This window comes from Phoxinus phoxinus (assembly GCF_949152265.1).
Source record: "Phoxinus phoxinus genome assembly, chromosome: 23".
Taxonomy (NCBI): Eukaryota; Metazoa; Chordata; class Actinopteri; order Cypriniformes; family Leuciscidae; genus Phoxinus; species Phoxinus phoxinus.
In genome coordinates, this window is record NC_136898.1 from 5030638 (window position 1) to 5055444 (window position 24807).

At 38.3% G+C, this 24807-nt stretch overlaps 1 protein-coding gene across 2 annotated transcripts in view; it reads right to left on the minus strand.

Annotated features, from left to right (window-relative positions):
- Nucleotides 1-24807, minus strand: part of grk3 (G protein-coupled receptor kinase 3) — a 73429-nt gene that overhangs the window by 35707 nt on the left and 12915 nt on the right. For both annotated transcript variants that reach the window (XM_079599290.1, XM_079599291.1), the window contains exons 3-4: nucleotides 2360-2433; nucleotides 2003-2104 (exon numbers count right to left, since the gene is read on the minus strand). In XM_079599290.1, the coding sequence (XP_079455416.1) occupies nucleotides 2003-2104; nucleotides 2360-2433 (176 nt within the window). The remainder of the gene's footprint in view (nucleotides 1-2002; nucleotides 2105-2359; nucleotides 2434-24807) is intronic.

Genomic DNA, 24807 nt, shown 5'->3' on the forward strand with positions numbered 1-24807 from the left:
ATCACGCTTGGCAGTTAGACTGCAGTGTTTCCCACACCCCACACCACACATAGTCTAATTCGTGGGCGGTGCGCAACAGAATCAACACCGTCAGATATTACGTTTTTTGGCGGCCGCCAAAGTGAATTTTTATCCCACCAAAGCCTTATTTGATCAGTGAGTGATGTAGATGATAGATTGCTGCGCTTGTGAGGTCGCATGTTACTGAGAGAACGAGCAGAGAGTGAGAGCCTGGCCGTGCGCGCGCACTCGCACCGTAACTGTCTTGCACTCCCTCCCTCGCGCATATTAATCAAAATCTTGAATTGACAAGATGGTAAAAGGTCGGAAGACCGAAAGCTTCACGTGGAGCATTGGGAGATGTTTTTTCCTGAATTAACGGTGTGTATAGTGCTAAAAAAATCGTTGCCTTATCTTCTCTGAAAAGCGTTCCGCACATTCAGCTGAGACAAACCACACTTTCAATAAACCTAAAAACCTATCCAGTGATTAAATGTTTTCTATGTTGACACAAATCTTGTGCAATGTCCTAAACTGCCGGGATAATCACACAACGCGTACACGTCCGCTAATGACACCTCCGATTCGCGCACTAATGACTTTGAACCGATTCCATTTAATGAATGGATAAAACAACTGATCTATCCAACAACTCACCAGACGTCTAAATCGGTAATACTTTACAATAAAGTTAAATTTATTAAACTCTAGTTAACTACATTTAGTTAACATTAACTATTAATAAACTGCACTTCTACAGCATTTATTAATCTTTGTTAATGTTAATTTCATCATTTACTTAGCCTGGGTTTCCCCATACTGCCTTTGCGCAGCGCGATTTTATTCTCACTGAAAGGCAGTCTGGAAACCATGGACCTGATTTTCGCCTCGTTTAGGGAACCAATCACAGAACGGGGAGGGGGCAGCAAGACGATGACGACATCTATGCGACACAACTAAGCAGTTTGTTTATGGATTCAACATGGCAGCAGACGCGAAGCTACCTTTTGATGCAGAATTAGATATTGTTCTAAGTAGTTTAGAACGCAAGTTTATTTTGAAAAAAGAGCAGCTTTTGGCGTCTATACATACGTCATCTGGTATAATGGAAACGATTGGTTATGAGCTACGTACAGGCGCATTTGATAGACATTCTTAGCACCCAATAAACAGCGCCGGGCATTCGTAAACCACGCCTCAAATACGAGAAAATGCGCATGTGGTTCCGAGACCCAAGTCTCAACGAGAATTGGGTCTGGCGTTAGCCAGGCTACCATTTACTAGTAGCCTTATTAAAATCAAAAGTTGTTAACATTAGTTAGCCTAATCCACTGTGAAGTAACATGAATAAACAAAGGATGAACAGCTGTATTTTTATTAACTAAGATTAACAAATATTAATAATACAGTAAAAAGATAGTTAATGAGTTAAATGATTGGTATTGTTATTAAGTTAAAAGTGAATAGTGTTCTTTATTCTTGCTGGTGCCCTGCCAGGAGCCTCCTGCCCCCACAGCAAACCGAACCGAGGCTCCAAAACCGTGATATGAACCGAACCGTGGCATTGGTGTATTGTTACACCCCTAATATTAGGGCTCATGATTATAAACAACATAACAAAATATAATTTATAATAAATAAAAAAAGATATATGAATATATATATATATATATATATATATATATATACATATATATATATATATACACAGTTTATTATATACAATTATTATGTAAAATGCAAGTATTCATCTTCACTGATTAGTTGTTAGATCACTATTTGACCTTGCAAATAATCATGTAGTGAATAGAAAGCTTTGACACGAAAGGAGCAGATCTAAATTACATACTGTAACCAACACGTTGCAAAATTAGTAGAACTGAATTGCAGAGACAAAATCTTGAATATTTATTCATTATTTATTAATTTCACAGCCCTATGTCGTATAAATGAGAAATGACTGCTAGAGACCATTTTATAGATTCTGACATTTTTTCCTTACATGTGAACACGACAGAAGCTCCTTCATTATGTAGACGTCATAAATCTGTCGACTGCGCGTTAGCCTCTCCTCTTCTGAATCCAACTTCTCGTACTCTTTAATCTGAAAAGGACAAAACAAGACTACCGTCATCTCAGAGACAATCCCACGCTGTTTAATAGGACACATGGTGTTCTTCTGGTCAATGGAATGGGGAAAAAAACCGTATCGATTAGCCATGTCATTGCGGGTCATAACCAGCATGATGATGAGTCAGGTCAAATACAAAAAAATCTTTAGTAAAAACATGCACAATAACCACAAAGCCCATTAAAGGGAATATACAGATGCCTGCTTGCATAGAAAAAACTATTTTACCTCCTCATAAAACTTCAGCTGTGGAACGGCCTCGTCGATCTCGTTCATGCAGAAATCCTTGAACAAGAGGAAACCTGGACAACAGAGGCAGGAAGGCAAACAGTTAGATAAGGTGCAAAACAGAATGAACGATAGAAAGATTTGACCTTTTTAGAGTGCGCAATGCAAGAAAATTTATTTATAAATATAAAGCAAATAAAAAAGTAGCTATATTGATGCCTTTGAAAGCTCCTGAAAGGCATTCATGCCAAAGTAAACAAAAAGTATAACTAGAGTAAATAATAAAGAGACAACTCAAATAGCAGCTTTATCACCATGAATAAATAGGCTATAATATGATTTGCTTTGAAGGGGGAAGCTTTTCCAACAAAGCAGTATTTTCATAACCAAATCAATATCACGCGGTGAAGAAAACAGAAGAAAGATCACAAACGATATATATTTGATGGATATTCATCATAAACATGCATTCAGCCTTGCAAAGAAAGTTCCTGATTTGTCATGGTGTCATGAAAATAAATGTCATTAAAAGATTGTTTTTATGCACAACAATTTAATATTTTCCCCTTTTGATTCAGGATAAAATATGACACAAACGGCTTCAGGGATTCACCAAACAGTTTAGCTCTCATTCGTGACTTGCGGATACTGGTACAGTGCTGATGGTAAATGCTCTCAATGAACGAGGGAAAATAATAACAACAACCTAACCAGTGGACCGCGGATTAGTTACTGTTGAGAGGATTATCCCTAAATCACAGGACAGACACCACTATCCTAATTCAGAAAATCCTCCATCAGACAGCCACCTTGACCTTCCATTTCACTCGATCCTGCCAGCTGGAGCATTTCCTTTCTCATATTCAACTTGTTTGCTTTAACAAAGCACAGCAGAAGTTACCAGTTAAACAACCCATACGCTCACGTGGTGACGACGTGGCACAGAGGGAGAAGATCAGCACAGACAGCAAAGTTGAGACTGTTCCCATAGCAACAATAATGGGCCACCATCATGAGTGGAGGGGACGGGCCTCGGACAGAGATTCCTGCCTGTCTCAGCGTCTGATTGGGTGACCACACAGGGCAAAAGTCACAGGATAAAATTCAATTCAATGGTGTCAAGAGTGCTATGGCCCTTGCAAGTCATATAAACAGAGCAGATAAAAGATGCAGGAGGAAGGAACGTTGTTCTAAAGGCTTAGCGTGCCAGTTCTAGCGTTGGGCGATGAGATCTGAGAGCGTGGCCACTTCTGATACCTGCAGCATTAGTGCGAGCTGATTACCACTGTTAAAATAGGAGGGCAGTGCAGACGTTAATTGGATCGCAGTGGAATTATCTTTTAGGAGATTAAAAGCAAAAAAAAAAAAAACACCACAAACATGGTGCAGCTGGGCAGCTACAGCAATGTCTATACATATTCATTTTAAATTAAGTGTTTTAAAATGACATTTACACCACAATACAACACAGCTAAAATTATATGGAATTAATAATTTACATTTACAGATGCTTAATATTCAAAATGACATATTGCATAACAGATATTTTGATTACAATGCTGTAGTAATGTATTGCGATTCTTTATTTTCACGCAGTCCCTGGAGATATGCATTTAATATATTTACAAAACAAACATTTCCATAATATAACTTATTTTTAAATATATATTTAAAAATGTGAATGTATGTATGTGTATTGTCATTTATATTTTATAAATATATACCGTATTTGCCGGACTATAAATCACACTGGACTGTAAGTCGCATTTATTTAGAAATTTATTTCACAAAATCCAAGACCAAGAATAGACATTTAATCTATAAAGGCAAGTTATTCAACTACACAATAACACACAGAACAACAGGCTGAATAGGTGTCCGGTATGTTAACGTAACACATTAACAGTTATTCAGCAACACAATAGCATAAAGAACATATACCTGGGCTGGGAGGCTGAACAGGCTAAATTAACAAAAGCCAGCGAGTCCAACAAGCAAGTTACCGGTAAGCAAGTTCACCAAGCTACCGCGATCTTATTCCACAACACTGAATTCTTCATCCTCGGTGTCGCTTCTGAACAACTCCGCTAACTAGAGCGCCCTCTTGCGGCTGTAGACGGTAATGTTTTCTCTTGGTTCATCTCAGTCAGTATGAATTCATTTTGATATACAAGTCGCACCTGACTATAAGTCTCAGGGCCAGCCAAACTATGAAAAAAAGTGTGACTTAAAAGTCTGGAAAATACGGTAATAAAACGAACAGCTAATACTGCCATACATTACGACAATCAAGGGTGATAAAGCAGCTCAGATAAATATGGCCTGATTTCTAGGACAAAACTGTCATTCTTTTCACAACCAAGAACCAACTACAATCTTTAGGTCTAAACCTGCTCCTTTTCACAATCCAATCAACTCACAATGGATAAAGTCATGTCTTGTCCTTGTATTTTCATAAATACATCACATTTATGAAGTAAAATTCTGAGTGAATGCTGGTTCACTTTGACATCACTGTAGCTCAAAAAGCAGAAAGCATGAACTGAGGAGCATTTATACCAAAATAATACAACGCAAAGCTGAAATTACATGGGGACCAATAGTGCTGTCAAAAGTACCAACTTCGGTACCAAGTACTGAAATTCAAAAAGATGTGACGACACCAGCATTTCCCTCTAGCATTTTTGAGCACTGTTGAATGGATTCTCAAACACCTCTGATTGGCCATTGTGCTCACGTGCTCAACATATATGTCTCTGATTGGCCATTGTTCACGCACTCAACATATATGTCTGTGATTGGCCGTTTAAAAGCAGGCAAGAGGCGACTATCAGCGGATCCGTTTATCAGTGGATAAATTATGGATCCGCTGATAGACGCCCACTTTCAAACGCTCCTGTGTGTCTCTTGCACAAGCGCTCGGTGAAGAGCATCAAAGATAACTATTTACAACATGTTTTTGAAGCGTTGATCATTGTAGCCAATCACAGACATACATGTTGAGCGCGTGACAATGTCAGTCTATTGGATATTTTGCCCATTTTCACAAGTTCAATCACTTTTAAAAGTACTCACACATTCTTCCACAAGCTATACTATTTCAGATATAATGAATTTCCATATCACAATCGGACCCGCAAGTATGAACAATAGTAATGTAGCAAAGTAGTAGCGATACTAATAAGGGCCTCTCAGCAAAAAAAAATTCTCATCTTAGTATCTTCCCCGCCGTCCTCTTCCTCCTCTCTGTTATCTCTCAGACACTCATCTTTGTTTTCCTCCCTTTCCTGCTGTCTGCAGTGTAGAGTCAGGTCTCAAATACAATCCAGAGAGGAATAAACCCAGCGGCTAGTGACACGAACACGAATGTATGATAACGCAGCCATGGATCACAGTGAAAACATTGATCAGATGGCAGTCATATAAATGAGTTGCACAAATGCAAGGAATCAACAGGCAGATGGAAGGTACAAACTGGTTAAAAAACTAGTTTAACAGTTTCAGCTCTAAATGTCAGATTAGCCACATATAAACACACTGACTGCACATCAATTGAAATTGCATATAAAATCGCCTAATTCAGGGTTTTCTCATATCCTTATGTTCTGAGCAGGTGAGCAAGAGTGATAGATATAAAAATCACGCTGAAGAGGATGTGGCTTACGTCACAGAGTTAATGGATTACCCTTAATCGCAGTTTGAATGCACAAAATGATCTCTCTCCTTGATTGCAGGATTCTGACTCGAGCCCAAGTACAGGTGGTGTAAGCTTGCTGACGGACCACTCAGTGTGTGCTTTCTCTTGAAGCACAGGAGATCTGGGAAGACGGTCACTGAATCACGTAATTACATGTAGGTCTACAAGGAATCTTCACAATTTTTATTTATTTTTATTTTTTTTACCACCGTGCTGATTCAAAGTCAACTTTAAATCAAAATCGCCAAATCGCTATTTAGGCTATAGCTGCATACGTGGAATTTATTAGGGATGCACGATGATATCGGCACAACATCGGTATCGGCCGATAAAAGCTTAAACTGACCATCATCGGCATCGGCCGATATGAATATTTCTGCCGATGAGCCTTGCCGATAGGGTGGCCTGTTTCCTATGCGCACGTAACGACAGTGAACGTAGCATGAGCGCCAGCAACGGAAACTTCCAACATGTGGAGGCATTTCAAGCATGGGCGTCAGTTTGGTTTGAAATGTGCTGGGGAAAGAGACGCATTCAGAAGTGCATTTTCAGAAGTGCTGGGTAATGACGCAATTATTTATTTTTTCGCTTTCCAGCAGTTCATGTTTTGAAAGACAATGTCCTGTAGCTTACTAATGTAAGCTCTCCAAGCTACTATGCTCTCCACAGAACATAAAATATTCATTTTATTTCATTTTTCGTGTTCGCATTTATGAGGAAAAAACTATGTTATGGACATGATAGTTCTCGGTTATGGACGCGACCCGCTCTGAAATCGCCTCTAAAAGACTGCAAAAACTTCCTCAGAAACCTCAGTCAGAAAGCACAAAGCCTTTCTTTAAAGTGAATTTCGTTTTGTATTATTTGTCTCTTAATTTTAATCAATGTTTCATCAACCAATTGCATGGATTGAATAAATGTAAAGCAAATAATATATCACGACACGGAGGCGCATTAACTGGAGCTCGTCTCATAAATGAACCGAAACTCAGCATAGCCTACTTGCCTCACAGACCTAAGAAATATATATATTATCTACAGAACGCTTTAAATCATACTTTAAAAACAGAACAATTCAAAACGAAAGAAAACTATGTAATCCGTATGAAATGTGCATTTCTCTCAGGCGCGTTCACTACTGCGATGATCGCGAGTCAGCATTGTCAACTTCATCTTTGCAGCCGACACAGAAAAAATGTCTCCTTGCTATATTTGACATATTCATAATCATTACTTTTGCCGCTTCTTTGTGAAAGCTTTTAGATGTGCTGCTTCTCGGTGTGCGATACCTCGAGTTGTCATAGACGCGGCGCGGCGCTTCTCGGTGTGCGATACCTCGAGTTGTCATAGACGCGTCGCTGCGCTTCTCGGTGTGCGATACCTCGAGTTGTCATAGACGCGACACCAACTCTCTCTGCCTGCCTTGCTTGTGCTATCAGCTGTGCAGGCTCTCTTGCGTGCGCAATCTGCACCATAAAACTGGCTTAAACAGACGATCTGATGAGTTTTAGAAGATTAAATACAACCCGAAACTAAAAAACAGACCCGGCCTCTATTTATCCAAACCTGTAGCCACACCAGGCGTGTAAAAGAGACAGGCGTCTATAATTTGGGACTCGGCTATTATTTTACGTTTTATGGTATATATCGGTATCGGTATCGGCATCGGACAAAATTAGTTTGAAAATATCGGCATATCGAATATCGGCCAAAATCCATTATCGTGCATCCCTAGAATTTATTATTGTTACATTTAAATTATATTTTTTTATACATTTATAATGTATCTGCTTATATACACACACACACACACACACACAAACTTATACACACACACATATATATGGGGTGTGACGAGACATTTAGCTCACGAGACAAGACACAAGATTGGGTTCACGAGAAGAGATTTTTGCACAATATTTTATAGAAATCCTCAATGACAAAATTCATGACTGGAAAAATAGTCTGCAGGTGCATTTTGAAATGTTTTAACTAATAATCTTGTAATGAATGTCATGGAGTATTAATGATCAAATGCATTGAAAGATGTTTCCACAAATTGGTTTGAGGCAGTGTGTGACCTCCTAATTGAACCCCTTTACACAAATTGAACAAATAAATAAAAACAGTATAGCAAAAAAAATTATAATAATTCTTAGTTGTATTAAGTGCAAACAATAAGTGCAAGCAACCATAATCAAAGTACTGTAGCACACACAGGTGAAACTCGAAAAATTAGAATATGGTGCAAAAGTTCATTTATTTCAGTAATTTTACTTAAAAGGTGAAACTAATATATTATATAGACTCATTATATTATATATTATAATGAGTCTATTATATATACTATTATATAGTATAATTAGTTATATATAATATATATTATATATAACTAATATATTATATAGACCATGCAAAGTAAGATATATCAAGCCTTTATTTGTTAGAATTTTGATGATTATGGCTTACAGCTTATGAAAACCTTTTTACAATATTCTAATTTTGAATTTGGGGTTTTCATAAGCTGTAAACCATAATCATCAAAATTATAATAAATAAAGGCTTGAAATATCTCACTTTGCATGTAATGAGTCTACATAATATATTAGTTTAACCTTTTAAGTTGAATTACTGAAATAAATGAACTTTTGCACCATATTCAAATTTTTCGAGTTTCACATGTAGACTTTATAATTGTTGTGAAATTGCGGTTTTATTTTGCACCGGCAGTGATAGGGTTAAGGTGTTAAGTTCGGGAAAAGGCCGGGTAGATAGAAACGAGTAAGTGAGTTAGACTGGTGCGTTTGTGTACAGTTGTTCTTCCGATTCGTTCCGATTAAAAGTTCAGAAACGGAGCCTCCCTTGTCTGTCGTTCTTCAGATGTTACAGTAATCTCTCCACAAAGTGCAAACTGAGACCAAAACATAGACCAGAGCCACAACCACACAGTCCAGAGATAGGTTTGATAATGGGAGACAGGCTATTGTATGCAGCCTAATTTGCACGTATCAGGGAGCTCGTGTTTTACTTCCAATTTCAAATTCACGATCGCACGTACTCCGTCTATAGAGAAGCGGCAATGCTGACACGAAACAGCTTTTCACTCAACAAGAAATCTTGTCACATTTTAGTCTAGAGAGATCTCGTATATATACACCAACACACACACAGGTGAAAATCGAAAAATTTGAATATGGTGCAAAAGTTTATTTCAGTAATTCAACTTAAAAGGTGAAATTAATATATTATGTAGACTCATTACATGCAAAGTGAGATATTTCAAGCTTTTATTTGTTATAATTTTGATGATTATGGTTTACAGCTTATGAATTAAACACCTTACAAAAGGTTTTCATAGCTGTAAGACATCTGTATGCTTGAGACTATCGGCAGAATTCGTATTTTTGTTGTAAAAAGAGACACATTATGCAGAAGTAGGCTATAATTTGCCGTTATTGTAACGTCTGTCAGAGAGTTTGAAGTCTGCCCAGATGAAGAATAGGAAAGACTAGTTACAAAAAAAAGACTACAAATTAACTGGTAGTTCCACGAGTCTTTTATAGATGTTTCTTCTACGTTAAGCACACTCTTCACATACATGTCAAAGAGCGAATGTTAACAGGGAAAAGAAAACACTCTCAAACACACTACAAATCAAAGTGAAAGTAAACACATTATAATAAAACAGCATTTAGCAGTAGAGCGGTCATCTTCCTCTTTGCGCGAGCATTCTCAAGCTAGTGTTATGCGAGGGTCCGCGTGACGTTTTTTATGACCGCTAACAGCGCATGCGCTGGGAAAAAAACCGCTTGTTTGCTACTGTCCAAGCCGATCTACTGCGCATGTGTGGAAGAGCTTTCGCACTGGGTAGTTCTAGGAACTTAGTTCTAGGAACCAGCCACCAAGGTGGTTCACCGAGAACTAATGTTCCCATATGGCCGTTTTCCCCCTGGCGTTCACACCACCAGTAGGAACTCAGAAGTGATGTAAGCCACGCTTGATGTGATTTTGACCACACGGCGGAGTTATGTTGATTTGTTGGGTTGGATTTTCTTCTTAGTGTAAAGGTTGAGAGATCCATCTATCACTGTTTGCCATGTTCGTAGAGTTAGTTTGTGGAGTAAATATATAGGCGGTGTACATGGCTTTTTAAAAATGGTGGGTGCTGGTGTTTTTCGTGTGTTCGACCAATCAGCGTACACTTATGTCACTGGTAGTGCTGGGTTCTCTGAAGAAGTTGTGATTCGCCTCTCACAACGTAACATGCAACCTAACACAACTCTTAAGCACGAAGAATAATGCAAGTTAACTTTTTTTTGTAATCGTGGCTTTGAACGATTACGTAATTCGTGTCATCCCTAATACCCCTTTTCCACCAACAAGAACCGGGTGCTGGTTCAGAGCCAGAGCCAGAGCTGGTTCGACTGACGAGCTTACTAAGAACCGGTTTGCCTTTCCACCGGCTAGAGAGCCACAACAGAGCCAGATCTTATGTCACTGTATACGTCTCATGTTGCCCAGCAACCGCTAGTGCGGTAGCGCCAAACACAAACACGCCAGGCTTGTTCGAGATGGTTCGGCTTCTCGCAGACCGATCGCCGCATGACATCAAAGCACTGCTAAAGCGATCAAAAGCACAAGGAGTCCTATGCTCTCCAAACACTACCGCAGCTCCGATCGGTCCTCGCGCTCCGATGCATCTCGAACAAGCCATCAACAATAACGGACGTTGCAATACTATGGATGCTCATGGGATTGCAAAAATACATCGGAATCCAACGCGTTCGTGCAGCTCGCCGTAACTTACATAGACGGATATTATAATCGAGCTGCTATTAGCTCGACTAGCTGCTATTTAAAAATGGCGGTCACAAGTTTCTATTCGTCTTGTTGGTCACGGTAACCCCGCCCCCAGCCCCTGACGCAAGCGGTTCTTACTTGGCTCCGTTCTAGACCCTGCAATGATTTGGTGCTACTTAAGAACCAGTTTTACTGGTTCGGAGCTGGTGCTTTGGCGGTGGAAAAACAAAGAACCGATTTGAAACTAGGCTCTGGCTCCGAACCAGCACCAGCTCTGCCTTGGTGGAAAAGGGGTATAATTGTAATCGCGATCAGAAATTTGATTAATTATGCAGCACTAATATGTATATATATATATATATATATATATATATATATATATATATATATATATATATATATATATATATATATATATATATATATATATATATATATATATGCACGTGAACTATTTACATGCATGTGTTTACATGCATTACCTGCGTCTCAGAGCGGCTCCGCTCACAGTAAATGGTGTTCCACATGAACTGTTGTCATTTACATGCGTGGAGCATCTCAAATTCCATCTCTGCATTTTCTGAGAGTTTGGGTTGCTTATAACGTTAATCTGGGATTTCATCCGATTTGTAAACCTACGCCAATGTTTCTTAACGTGAACTATTGTTCATCGTGATTTCAAAATGAAAGTTTAAATCCTCACTCTGAGTTTGCATGTTTTGATGTCCACATATTCCTGTTCAAGAAAATACAGATTAAGGGAACATTTGAATTGAATGTTGTTTGGCCAATAATGAACAAGTTATCATGTTGTATGTGTAACAACAACAGTCACCGTTGGTGCCCTCTGTAGGCATTTGTTATAATATGTAATGTAAATAAGATGATTGTTTATATTATGTATTTTAACACTTTTGTTCTATCAAACCATATGATTACTTGCTTTTGATACTTTATTTGAACCAAGTATTATTGCCTCATTGTTATAATATATGTATTTAAGTCATTTTAAAGGCTTAGGTCTTTGCCTAGGTTTATTTTTATTATCACAAATTTTTTTTGTTAACGGGCTATGAATGCCGGATCTGAATGATAAATGGATAAAAGCGTCTAGCAGAAGAAGAATTAGCTGAGAGTGCTAGTCTCTCATTAGCAGTTAAAAGCATTATCAAATGAGCCTAAAAGCTACATAAACATTGAGGGGACAAATAAAAGGCCTGACTCTCTCCTCACCACTTGTTTGACAAGACTGATTCTGCCGTTTTTACCAGCCACCCGAAAGTATGCAATCAATACTGAGATGTGGTACTCAATGAGAGAAGGGGAGGAGCGCTCACATGCGTGTGCAAGAGTGCAGGCCAACACTAACCACACTGCCCACGCATAGATCAAAAACACAAGGAACTACATTAGAGTTTACTGTTGGGCATCGCAAAGGGAAATAAACAGCATTTCCTGGGCAGCCTGCGAGAGGTAGCTTAGTAGGCCAGGTTAATGTGTCTTTATTTTACAATACCTTACCAACAAGGTGAGTGTCTTAGTGATGTTTACAAGGCGAACGAAGATGGAACATGGAAAAAGGGACAGCCCATTAAACACACACAAGCGCACAGACACACACCCATGCACGCGCACACACACACACACTGCAGACTCAGCAAACAAGTGTCCGTTTATTTTAGGTCTAAATTGTCATGACTCCATTTCACACACGCCCTTGCCCTCTCTTATTCTGTGACACAAACACAAACACTTCCCTATGCAAAGTTTCAATATAAAAAAAAGCAAAAAGAAGCCACGCTCATTTCAGGCCGAATAGAGAATGGGTTTCAGACTCACAGCCACAGCTTCTAGTCGAGCATCATGACTATATATGATGAATCGGTCATATAGGTTTTGCACATGCAGGGAACTACACTAACCTTTTCCACTGGTGGCACTTGCGCTACTAACTTTTTCAGTTACTGGCGCAAAACATGATTTGGTCGCACAAATTATTTATAGTAAGCCGCTCTAGATAATAATGAACAATAATGAAACTGTATTGCATACAGGTGTGCTTTTTATTTTACTTTCCATCTTTTAAACCACATGCCGCCTTGTTTTCTTTAGCATTGGTTGGGATAGATTTACTGCAATAGAAAATACAGTACACAATAATGTGCTAAATTAATTTCTTTTGGATTTCAACATGCTATGGTTGCCACAGATGGGCAGACTCCTGAACTCTTAAAATAAAATAAATATAATCCATAAAATAATAGATTTTCAGCAGCTATTGACTATTCAGTATTAAAGATAATACAAAAATGCATGTCTACTTCACAATTAAGTGAAATATAATAAGCCACAAATAAGGCTATATTATAAGCTACATTGAACTTAGCCTAATTATCAATTCAGATTCCTCACTTGCTCGGTTTGCTTGACGCCGAAATGCAGTAGGGAGGGCTGCTGCGTCATGGGATATGTACATGTCTATACATTTCGCCTGCTTCATACTGTCATTGTGAAGCTTCAATTTACATGGACACTTATAATCGGATTGACGGCTCAATTGGACTAAAAAAATCTTCATGTAAACGCCTTAATCGATCGGATTGAGCTCAATCCGAATGCATTTTCGATCGGATTGAAAGGGGTGGTTTATTCCTTTTGTAATGTGATCGAGAGAACATGTCAACACTTGATCGGATTGAAAACCGAAACTGAAAGGACTGCGCATGTACAATGACGTATGACGCGCGGAACGAGCTGTTCTTCCTGTTGAATAAAGTGTCATATAAATGAGTGTCCCGTCATTCTAAAATTCTCATTTCACTCAGCGCCTGTGAAGTGAAGCAGGACAACGTCCCACTAATTGTTTTGGATTCTCATCCACAGACGACTGGTTTTGGCCGCGGGGAGTGGCATTTTTACTGCGTGATAAATATAAGCAGCACGGCAAAACGGTTCAATGCTCAATTTCTCCAAATCATGACCAGAGACGGATTAATATTACGTCTGCCGTTTAAAACAAATAAAGAGCCAATAGAGGAGAATGGTTATGCGCGAACAGCGGGAAACGTGTGACAAACGCGCACATCAACCCGATTTCTTTATAAGTCGCGGGGCTGAAGCCAACTTTATGTGTTGAATGCTCAGAGCACGTTATAAAACGTGTTCTTAAAATACACATTTCTGTTTTAATAAATGCTCATAGTAAATCATAGCATATTGCCTAAAACATAAGGTAGGAACAAAAATAATCAGTGATACATTTGCGACCCATTAAAAATTAGGGTCGCAATGGCATTTCAAAAGGTCGCATATGCGACCATTTTGGTCGCAGTGTAGTTCCCTGACATGTCATGTTGAGTGGTGGCCAAGTTTTGGAACATGCACTAAACTTATTTCTCTTCCTTGATGAAAAAAATTAAATAAAAAGGTGCTGAACGTGTTATTTCTGTGGCAGAACTGCAAAAATAATGATTGTTGTCAAACAAGTCTTCACCTACTGTATATGCCAAACAAACACTTGCATGATTGCACCAGCGTTCACACTTTTTGGGGAAATTCAACCTACAAAAGACAAATTATATTTCACCCAAAAATGAAAGTGCATTCCTCATTTCTTTGTGTTGTTACAAACTGGTTTGACCAACTTTCTTCTGTGGAATGCAAAAGAAGGTATTTTGAAGATTTGTTTTTCTTCCCTACAGTAAAAAAATGTTGTGGTCCAAACCTGACTTTCATAGTATCTACTGAAGGAAAAAGTAATGCGGGTTTGGAAGAAATTGACAATTTCAGTTTCAAAGAATAAAAACAGTAAAATTGTAAAGGCATATATCAAGATTATCATCCCATAATGATAAAAATGCTGTGCTACGCATTAAAGTCAGATCACTTCCACGTTAGAGAGAAGAACTAAAAAATGTTTTCTTCCTGGTAAAAGTAATACCAATCAAACTTCAAACAGGTTATTTGTCATCCGTCATGTAACAAACCTTTCATTGAAGAGCCCACATTTTGTAAACTAGCTACTTAAATTAACTTACTTAAATGACACATCATCAACTTAAGGTAAATTTTCCCTTATACTGACTTGGCATTCTGAATGTATTACTTCTTCATCTGGAAACCAAAACATCTACAGCTCAGCGGGAAACTCCCGCAGTGGAGCAGCTTGGAGCAGAAGATTGCTCTTTTGGAAGCTATGGCTCATTCTTCAAACTGTCATCTCACAATGTCAAACTGGCAGGTTTGGAAAACTACTGTGCGTTCAAGGAAGGTCATAAGCTTAATTTGAAAAGCAGCAAACATCTCCAGCTGCATATTGACAAATTGGTGACAGCTTTTTAAAACAATCATTCAAACTCTCCAAGAGTCAACAGGATGCTCAGTATCGCAGTGATCTAACCTACAGGACATGATTGGTAAAACTGGTGGTAAGAAAATAACTAAAGAGCCGTGTCACACAACTAGAATAAACACAGCAATTACAGGGCAAAGGCGCATACACAGATACAGCCCGAGTCTGCCTGGGAAAATAACTGTACGACAAACCACAGCGCGTAAAAACCAACATGGGCCCTGGGCCAAAACTGGACAGAGGACGAGAGACTGTGGCAGAGAGACAAAAGAGAAAACAGCCTGAAATGATTAGAAAACTACACAACATTGTGACCGGCCAAGAGACAATGATTCTGTGAGAGAACGCCTGCAGTCACGGCATATAAATGCTGTTCTAAATGCTTAAGAGGATCAGGCCCAAATTGGATATGTTTGGAAGTGAATCAACCCAAAACACAGAAGGGATGTGAATTTCGGTCATTCGGACTGCTCGAGTACCCGACAGATAAATACATGGAATGCGTCAAATATAAAGTGATGGGGCGAGCTCTCTGGAACGCTTTTTATTGAATATACAAATTAAGTGCGTGCATAATTATAATAATTCCAAGCACATTTGACCAATACCAAACCACATAAATCTGAATGACTACTATTCATTTTGCATTTAATCATTTATAAGTAGGGTTGGGAACCGAGAATCGGTTCTTATCCAGAACTGTTAGTGTTTTTTTAAATTTAGTGTGCGAAATTCTTGTGAAAAATTACTTGCGACAATGAAAATAGTGTTATTGTAACAATAAAAATATTTTATTAACTAACATTAACAAAGGCTATTGCTCTCTGTTAAATCATGTTAGTTAATGCATTAACAAATGAAACCTTATTGTAAAGAGTTACCAAAAAATCTATTGTCTAACAAAAGGATTAATCAAACCATATTGTTGATGAAAATAATACGAGAACAAAAAAATGCTAGTTATTAATAATAACGCATCAATGTTTTTTATTTTTTTTATTTATTTTTTTATATTACAGTAATATTAAACACCTTTAATATTAGGCTTACTGTTTCAAATGACCTCATTGCTGTTTGAGCTGTGCGCGCTGAAGCTGAAGAGAACGAACGTTAAACTGAATCGCTTTGCTAGAAGGTTAATCAACTCAACAGTTGCTGAAGAATGCAACTAAACCCAAAGAATTTTTACAATAGTGTATACAAATATAATGACATGGCAAAAGTAACTAAAGGGGGCGGGTCTTTGCGAACGGTCAATTAAGCTCACTGCATCGTTCATTAACTCAACTGAACGCATCCTATATTAGATTAATCATATATATATATAATATATACACACAAAATAAACATTACAACTTACAAAATGCTGTGAATGCTCAAGTGAACTGTCTGCTTGTCATGAAGGCTTAACTCCAGACACGCTCTTTCCGCCTCAACGCAGTCGTCGCGCTGGCAAACAAGAATTCACAACATTCTTTTACAAGCGCGTTCTTATTATAATGTTATGAAGCCTATGTGACAGATTTGTGCTGCACTTAACATATCTTCCTTTTCTAAGTGACTCCAATCATTTAAAACCATCATGGCGAACAGCACGCATTCTCTTAACTGAAGTAAATAATCTATTATCTATCGGCTTTGATATATCGGCATCATTTTCTTATCGGACCGATAACATAAAAAAATTTCCCATTTATCGGCCGATATCGATATGTGGTCGATCTATCGTGCATCCCTACTGATTACTTTAAAAAATAAAGTGTGAAGTGCGAGGATGCTGGTGGAAAAGACGAGCCAATATACAGACTCAGACCATGATGACGAGAGCACAGGTGCGGACAGGGAGGAACTGAGTGAGCAAAGGAAACATAAAAGGCAAATTTAGGCAAAGGCAAAAATAATCAAACATCAAAAAACATACATGGTGTTTTCATAGTGTCATGGTTTTCATTTGATAGTTAAAAGATCAAAACATTTTGCCAACATAGGGCCTTGTGTCACTGCAGTCTTTTAACATCAGTGCAAAACTAGGGTATGCAAATTAATATAACTATTCATCAGCATGCACTGATTAATACCATGTTGTAACCAAAAAGGAAAAAAAGTGCAACCAAAACATGTGCTGGTGGGACCAACTTAAAAATTGTCGCAAATCCAGTGCGACCAGTGGGAAGAATGAGTCTAGAGCCCTGCATAACTAACTGAACACTACTGTAAAGTGTTGTCATCTAAATTTATTTCTAACTGACATTTCTCTCTCTCTTTGCTCCACATCTATGATGTATTGCTTTCACTAACCTTGTTGCACTGCTAAGGGGGATTGCCTTCTCCACATGCATGCAATGTGTTCATAGAATTTACCAAAAAGAAGAAAATAAGCTGCTCACTAGGTTTGGGAACACCGCTTTGCCAGGTAGAGTAGCTCTCCAGAGCATCTGCTAGCAGTTCACACAGCCACGGGAAGAGAAAAGCAGCCTTCAAATATTAATATGGTCTCTGGTCTATACTCCACAGAGAGACAGCCACCACAAACTAGCCATTAATTGTGTCTCTTCTATGTCTGGACTGCATGTGAGCAACACAATGCAACAAATATATAAATTACAGTATGTAAATAAAAGGTGTTAAAATTCACATCATACATAATAATTGGAAAATGGAAAGGGTTTTTAAGACTTATTACAAATGTTTTGATTGAAATAATATAAAAATGAAGCTGGTAAAAGATATAGATGTAATTGATAGTTACTACAAACATTAATAACCTATATTACCAGGTAATTTTATTCCCTGACCCCAGTCACCATGCATTTTCTAAAACTGTCCCTTAAACTGTGTAATTTGAGTATGCCTAGTGTAGGCCAAAGAGAGAAAGAGAGAGGGCGAGTGGGGTGGAAATAATGACATTGACTGGCCAATTAATTCTCCAAATCCCAGAGCAATTAACAGAGGCTGGTGGATCAAAGAAGTGTCAATTAATGCAATGCTAGTGTACACATGCGCACGTATGCATGAACTCATTCAGAGACAAACACATCTGGACACAGGCGCTCTGACTCGCTAATAAAGGACACGCATCAATATGTTGCACTCTCGGGCACGTATCACAATAGCATTACAGAGAATAGTCGCACCAAATCTGTGTTTGGCCCATCTAAACACAGTGAAAATGAAACCTAAACCATTAATAGGCATTGATCAATCCGACCAATCAGAGCCACCAGCCTAGGGCCAGAAAGAGGATGGGTGTAATTATCCCACTATTATATCGGAGTATAATCTGTTAGGGGTTTTATTTGCTTCCTTTGAATGGAAATCATCGATTTCCTAATTCATCTTTTAATTTCATTTTCCCGGTCGCCAAGCAAACAAAGAATATCTTTGGCGTTCCCATGGAAACCACAGTTGCTAAGCAACACAAAACTCTCAAACATCCATTCCAGAACTCTGACAGATGGAACGAGAGAGAGAGAGAGAGAGAGAGAGAGAGAGAGAGAGAGAGAGAGAGAGAGAGAGAGAGAGAGAGAGAGAGAGAGAGAGAGAGAGAGAGAGAGAGAGAGAGAGAGAGAGAGAGAGAGAGAGAGAGAGAGAAGGGAGATGTGAATGAGGGAGGAGGAGGGGTGGACAGGCAGAACACAAATGAAGAAACCAGGAGGAGGGCAGATAGAGGAATAACAACATAACAACAGATCGGAACGTTAGGGAGATCAATAGGGGCTGTGAACGCCTCCCTCAGGCATCAAAGCCATGAGACACATGCAGCAGAATAAATGACAGCCGACCGGCTGAAAGCGATCGCAGAGATACGAGGATGGTTTTAAGATGTGCGCGCTCTGGGACGGAGTGTACGGTGGCCTTTGACAGCTCTCTGGCCTGTCATCGTGAAATCATTACTGACGATAAAGAGGGAGGCGGGGTCTGCATGATAAGTGATGGTTCTGAAGGGGGGTGGGCCAGGAAATGAAGAGACTGCTCATCTGGCTGTGTATCATAAACAAGTACTCTGACTCACAGCAGAGCAATCACAGCTATTGATGGTATTTTCGCCTGTTATGGATGACCCTGACAGGACAAATTAAGAAGCGTGATCGCACTAATACTACGTCTGAACTAACATTAAAAATTCATTTCTTTCATTCAAAATGATGTGTGAAATGCATGAAAGAGTGGTCTAAAAGATTACTTCTGACAAAAATTTTAATTGCGTCATTTACTTATATTGTTCCAAACCCGTCTGCCTTTCTTCCGGAATACATAAAAGAAGCTTAGCAGAATGTCTAAACCATTGTTTTCCATTCAACAAAAGTGACCAGGAGCTGTCAAGCTCCAAAAAGGACCAAAAAAAGCACCACAAAAGTTGTTGTCATAACTTTTGCACTAAGTCTTCTGAAGCTATACAATAGCTTTGTGTGAGAAACGGACTGAATGTAAAGTCACTATCACAGAATGTCATTCATGCATGTGCATTTTATCATCATCATTATTATTCCTGTAGCTCAAGCAGCAGAGCAGGTCAATGCCAAGGTCATGGGTTCAATTCCCAGTAGGGGTGGTTAATCTGTCTGATTTCCCGATTCGATTACGATTATTGAAGTCCCGATTCGATTACAGTCGATTTTCGATTATTAACGATTCTCGATTATTGATTTTCCATTTCACAACAGTAAATTCACTACAGTAAAAATCACAACAATAACAAATTATAACAAACTTCAACATTTTCTGAATCTCTATTAACATAAAATACGGATGTCCACGCATCACATGTTACAGCTATCCTACCCGCTTTCTTCAGTGATTCCATGACTTCGGTTTTGGTCTTGTTGTAGAGTGTGGGGATCGCTGTGTCTGTAAAATATCTCCGAGATGGGGCGTTGTATCTCGGCTCCAAAGTGTGCAACATCTTGCAAATGGATGCAAATCCTTGGCAATAAAAGTTGCGATTGATTGTGTAATGCGCTTTGCCCTTTCCGGGCCGGGTGGAAGCTTTGACAATATTGTTTCCACGCTTCAGAGTTCCGTCTTCCGTTTTTTTTTTTTTTTTTTTTGGAAATCGATTTTTGGCATTTGTGAATCGATTCAGAATAGTCCACGTCCGCATCGCGATGCATCTAAGAATCGATTTTTTCCCCCACCCCTAATTCCCAGGGAATGCATGAACTGAGAAAGTGTTATACCTTAAATGCAATACATAAATTGCTTTAGATAAAAGTGTCTACCAAATGTATGAATGTTACATGTGTTATTCATATCCTTTCATGCCATATGGAAGAAAACATCAATAGTTTTTTAACAACATAAGGACGAGTTAATGGTAGTGTTGCTTTCGTCAACTAAAATTATGACGAAATATTTGACGAAAACGAGACGCAACATAAATTAAAATTAAATGTATAATGCAATATTGTTGACTAATAAAAACGAGACTAAATGTGGTTTACAAAATAAAATCTATGCTAAAATGTCTCATTTTCGTTGACCAAAACGAGACGAGACGAAATGTTATAACGTCACGACGAATGAGAGAGTTGCTCGTGAGCCCATCAATTTAAGCTTTGTTGGCTTTGAATTCTGGTTTGCGATCTGGTCACCCGATTATCAGCGAATTTAACAATATTATTCCATTAGTTATTCCATTAAAATGTCTCATTGATATATTTGAGACATTCATAATCATTACTTTTGCCGGTTCTCTGTGACAGCTGTCATGTGTGTTATTGGCAGCGTCACCCTCCGGTTACATGAACGCGTCACAACCGCATCAGCACCGAATACATGGAGATTTTAATTTAGAGAATAATCGCACAACCTATTCGATATTCTATGATTAAATAAACTAATCGAATATTCAAAAATCTTGACTCATCCCTGCATGGAATCTCTTGTTTCTTTTCACAAATCTTCACTAACTTCTCATCCATTTTGTAAGGGTATTATAAACGTTTCTTCATTGGTTCGCTTTTAATTAGGCCTATTATATTCGTATTCTGTGGTAAAGTAGAAAAACACTGTTGGACAGATAGCCTACATTTGTACAAGTGCATGTTAAATTCTTTTTAACAGTTTGTGCTTGTTATTAGACATGGTAAGGTGCGTCAAGTTTAGCTGTAGGCTAAAGCGCGTTTCACACGCGCGGGTGATTTTAGTTTCACTTTCTCTAGCAGCGCAATATCAAATATAGCCTAAATGTCTCTCCCCTGTGGAGGATAAAATTTGCTCTTCAGACCATTTTACATCAAGTAGAAAACATGAAGATATCAGAAAAGAGATCGATGGTCTCTTTCCTGCTCGTGTCCCACATCCCTCTCAAAGCACAGAGTGCTAGGCTATATCCCGCATCTTTGTGTGGTAATATAAAACGTTTTTTTTTTTTTTTTTTTTAAACAACCTCCCAACCATCGCCGGTAGTTGGTCCGTTAACACTGAAGTGGTAAAAAAAAAAAACCTGCCAGCATCAGCCCTAAATATAATAAGATAACCTTGTTTGAAATGCTATATTGACTGGGTTAAATAGAATTGCATAACCTAAAAGAGACTAAAATACAATTTTCAATTACTAAAACTAGACTAAATGTCATCAGTTTTCGTAGAGTAAAACTTGACTAGACTAGAAAGAGTATGAACGTGACAAACTAACAAAAACTAAAATGACAGCTTGACACAAAGACTAGACTAAAACTAAAATTAAAACAAGCCGCCAAAAACAACACTAGTAAATGGTTCCCTTTAGGGTAAGCTACTCCGTAAACATCCCCATCTACATCTCTGGTTGTCATGTTAATGTTCAAACATTAACTTCAAACATTAACTGTAGCACAACAGAACAATAAGATTCATTTCTGCACAGGGTTTAAGACCTTGTTCCAAAAATGTTGCAAAAAGCAAAATTGATGTCAGCTGCTACAAAGTGAAGCATGCTAACAAGTAAAAGAGCAACAGGAGTAGAAGAGCACAAAGGAGAGAGAGAATTGGACTGCAGTGCAGCATCTCTGTTGCACAGTACCAACATCGCGGTCCAATAAAGCATGTGTCATGAAGAGGGGAATGGAGAGACATCATCAGCCCAAAAATTGCTGTCAAACTGTCACGGTTCTGCACAGATCCATGCATACAAGTGCCCGTGCACCGATACACCAACGTCGTTCTGCTAACAGGGCTATTCATCTTCAACCTGAGCTGCCCCACATTATTTATTACAGCCAGTCGTGACTTCCCAGACAAAAAGAATCAACGCAGAAAGCTTATTGATCTGCAGAGCATGCAAGATCTTTGGTGCATGTAGGTCATGGAAGAGTTTAAGAATGGGGGCAAAATTATTTAGCTCAACCTGTGAGCGTAGAAAAGACAGTGAAAGCTGTGAAATGCTACACTTGTCGGGCACAAAGGAGGAAAATTATGTTTTGTCTCCCATTACGGTAGACAGATACTGGTCAAATGGCTCAAAAGGACTATTAAGAACTTCAAAGCTTTTAATGTGGAGGAAAGAAATGCATTAAAATCAATCAAAACATTCAGAACAACGTTGATAATCTTAACCTAAATATTAAACTTCAGCACGACATCTCAAATCTTGCTGAAAAAAAAAAAAAAAAAAAAAACTCAGAATTGGATAAACAACCCCATTGCTCCATCTTTCATTGTTTATTAATGCTTTTCATATTATAACATGTATAGACAGTATTATCTATTCTAGACCATTCCAGATGTGCCAGTAAATCGAGTTCTGCTGCCAATAAAGTCAAACATCAAACGCTCGTTTTTTCCACGCGAACGTCTTCATGGCTGTGACTGTCAGATCAAATTAAATCAATGAAGGAGGATGGCATTTTCCCCTGTCATTCTCGGCCGACAGACACCCCTGAGCCTGAGCTTTTCATCTTTGTGTTTTTCTCTACATCTCCTCCTGCTAAGCAAGATTAATTTCTATTCATTTCTCATGAAATTTTAATGGTAAAAGCTACTTGTTGCTCCCTATTAGGTCTCATATGACTAGGTGGATCACAGCGAGTGTAGGGTCTTCACAGTAGGAAGTGTTTTCAGTAAATCAAGACCCACAAGAACAAAAACAAACCAATATGCCACAGCCATGACAACTGAACGCGACCTAAAAGAATTAACTCAGAGAAGCCATCATGCAACATTATTCGGTTCATCAAATAAACACGAAATGCCACAGGAACGAGGGTTAAAAGACAAAGACAGAAGGGAAGCATCTGATTATGCAACCAGCGGCTGAGTCATTATCCCCTTCCACTGGTCAGATGCAAAACCGAGACATTTGTCATTCAAATTCAGTATGGTGAACTAGCGGCATCGCAGCGGACTTTGGTTTCCTGCTTCACGTCTCGCTTCAGAAAGGACCTGGAATATTTGCAAGCGTCAGATATTTGCATTATAGTGAAAATACTTCTTTCATTTAATTAATGCTTTTTTGTTGTTTTTACTTAGCCTTATAGACAGGTCACTCGCATAGCGGTTTGATTTCCCTGTTAAGATCACAAACAGGTTTCCCACTCAGGAAGGCCACTTGTTTATATATATAGATAAATAATAGTGACTCATCATACACTATGCACTTTTGTAACAACACTGACAGTCACACAAACATATAGCCTATGAAAACATTAATAAGAATATACAAACACTACCAGTCAAATGTCTGGACACACCTACGTATTATTTATTATTAGTTTTTTCAACATATTAGAATAGCTTCTTAACTACAAGAGGTGCATCGTGGGATGCTTTTCAAACAGTACTGAAGGAGATGTATGATTTTAATGGGCTACTTCAAAAAGTTAAAAGTTTAGAGAATAGGCTGGGAATGCAAATGTTCCTTACATGTGGCTTGAGTGATGTTAAAAAGTTATTCAGCAGAATAAGCTGCAGAAATCAACTCATATCGGTACTCGCACTATCTGACACACACCCGAAGCGTGTGCAGAGAAAGCTGCCTCTTGGACAGCGCGTGATCCCAAATTCAAACAACCAAATACACACAGTTATGTCAAAATGCATAACTTGGCGAGTCTTCATGTAAACACAGTCGGTTATGTCTTAAACATTTGGGAAAGAAATTGGATGCGTGTCAATGGGATGTGCATTAGCTCTTAAAGTGACAGCAGTGTAATTTAGTATGCAACAAAAGAAAAAGAGAATCACTTTAATAGCTTTAATATTAATCAATGTATATTTAATTAATATGAAGACTGCAGTTTTACATTTAATTATTCAGTTTCTGTATTGTTTCTTACATGAATGCTACTGTTAAATAGATTTAATGTAGGCCTATCTGAAAAACTTTAAGCACTGTTTATTTCATTTGTATCTTTCTTTTATTGTATTTGTCCTATTGTTTGTAATTTGCTTTTTTTTTAATATAACAAAGATAAACTAAAAAAAAATCCTTAGTTTCAGGTGTTTTTGTTTTACCTGGATGTTCTTGATGTTAAGTTTTCAAGTTGATATAAAGATATATTACCAAGTTGAGCAACGAGTTGTTGGAATTTAAATAGTTATTTTTGTTTTGTTTACATTGATGTTAAAATTACATTGTCAGATTTGTGACAATACTTAGTACGTAATGCTAAAACACTGCTG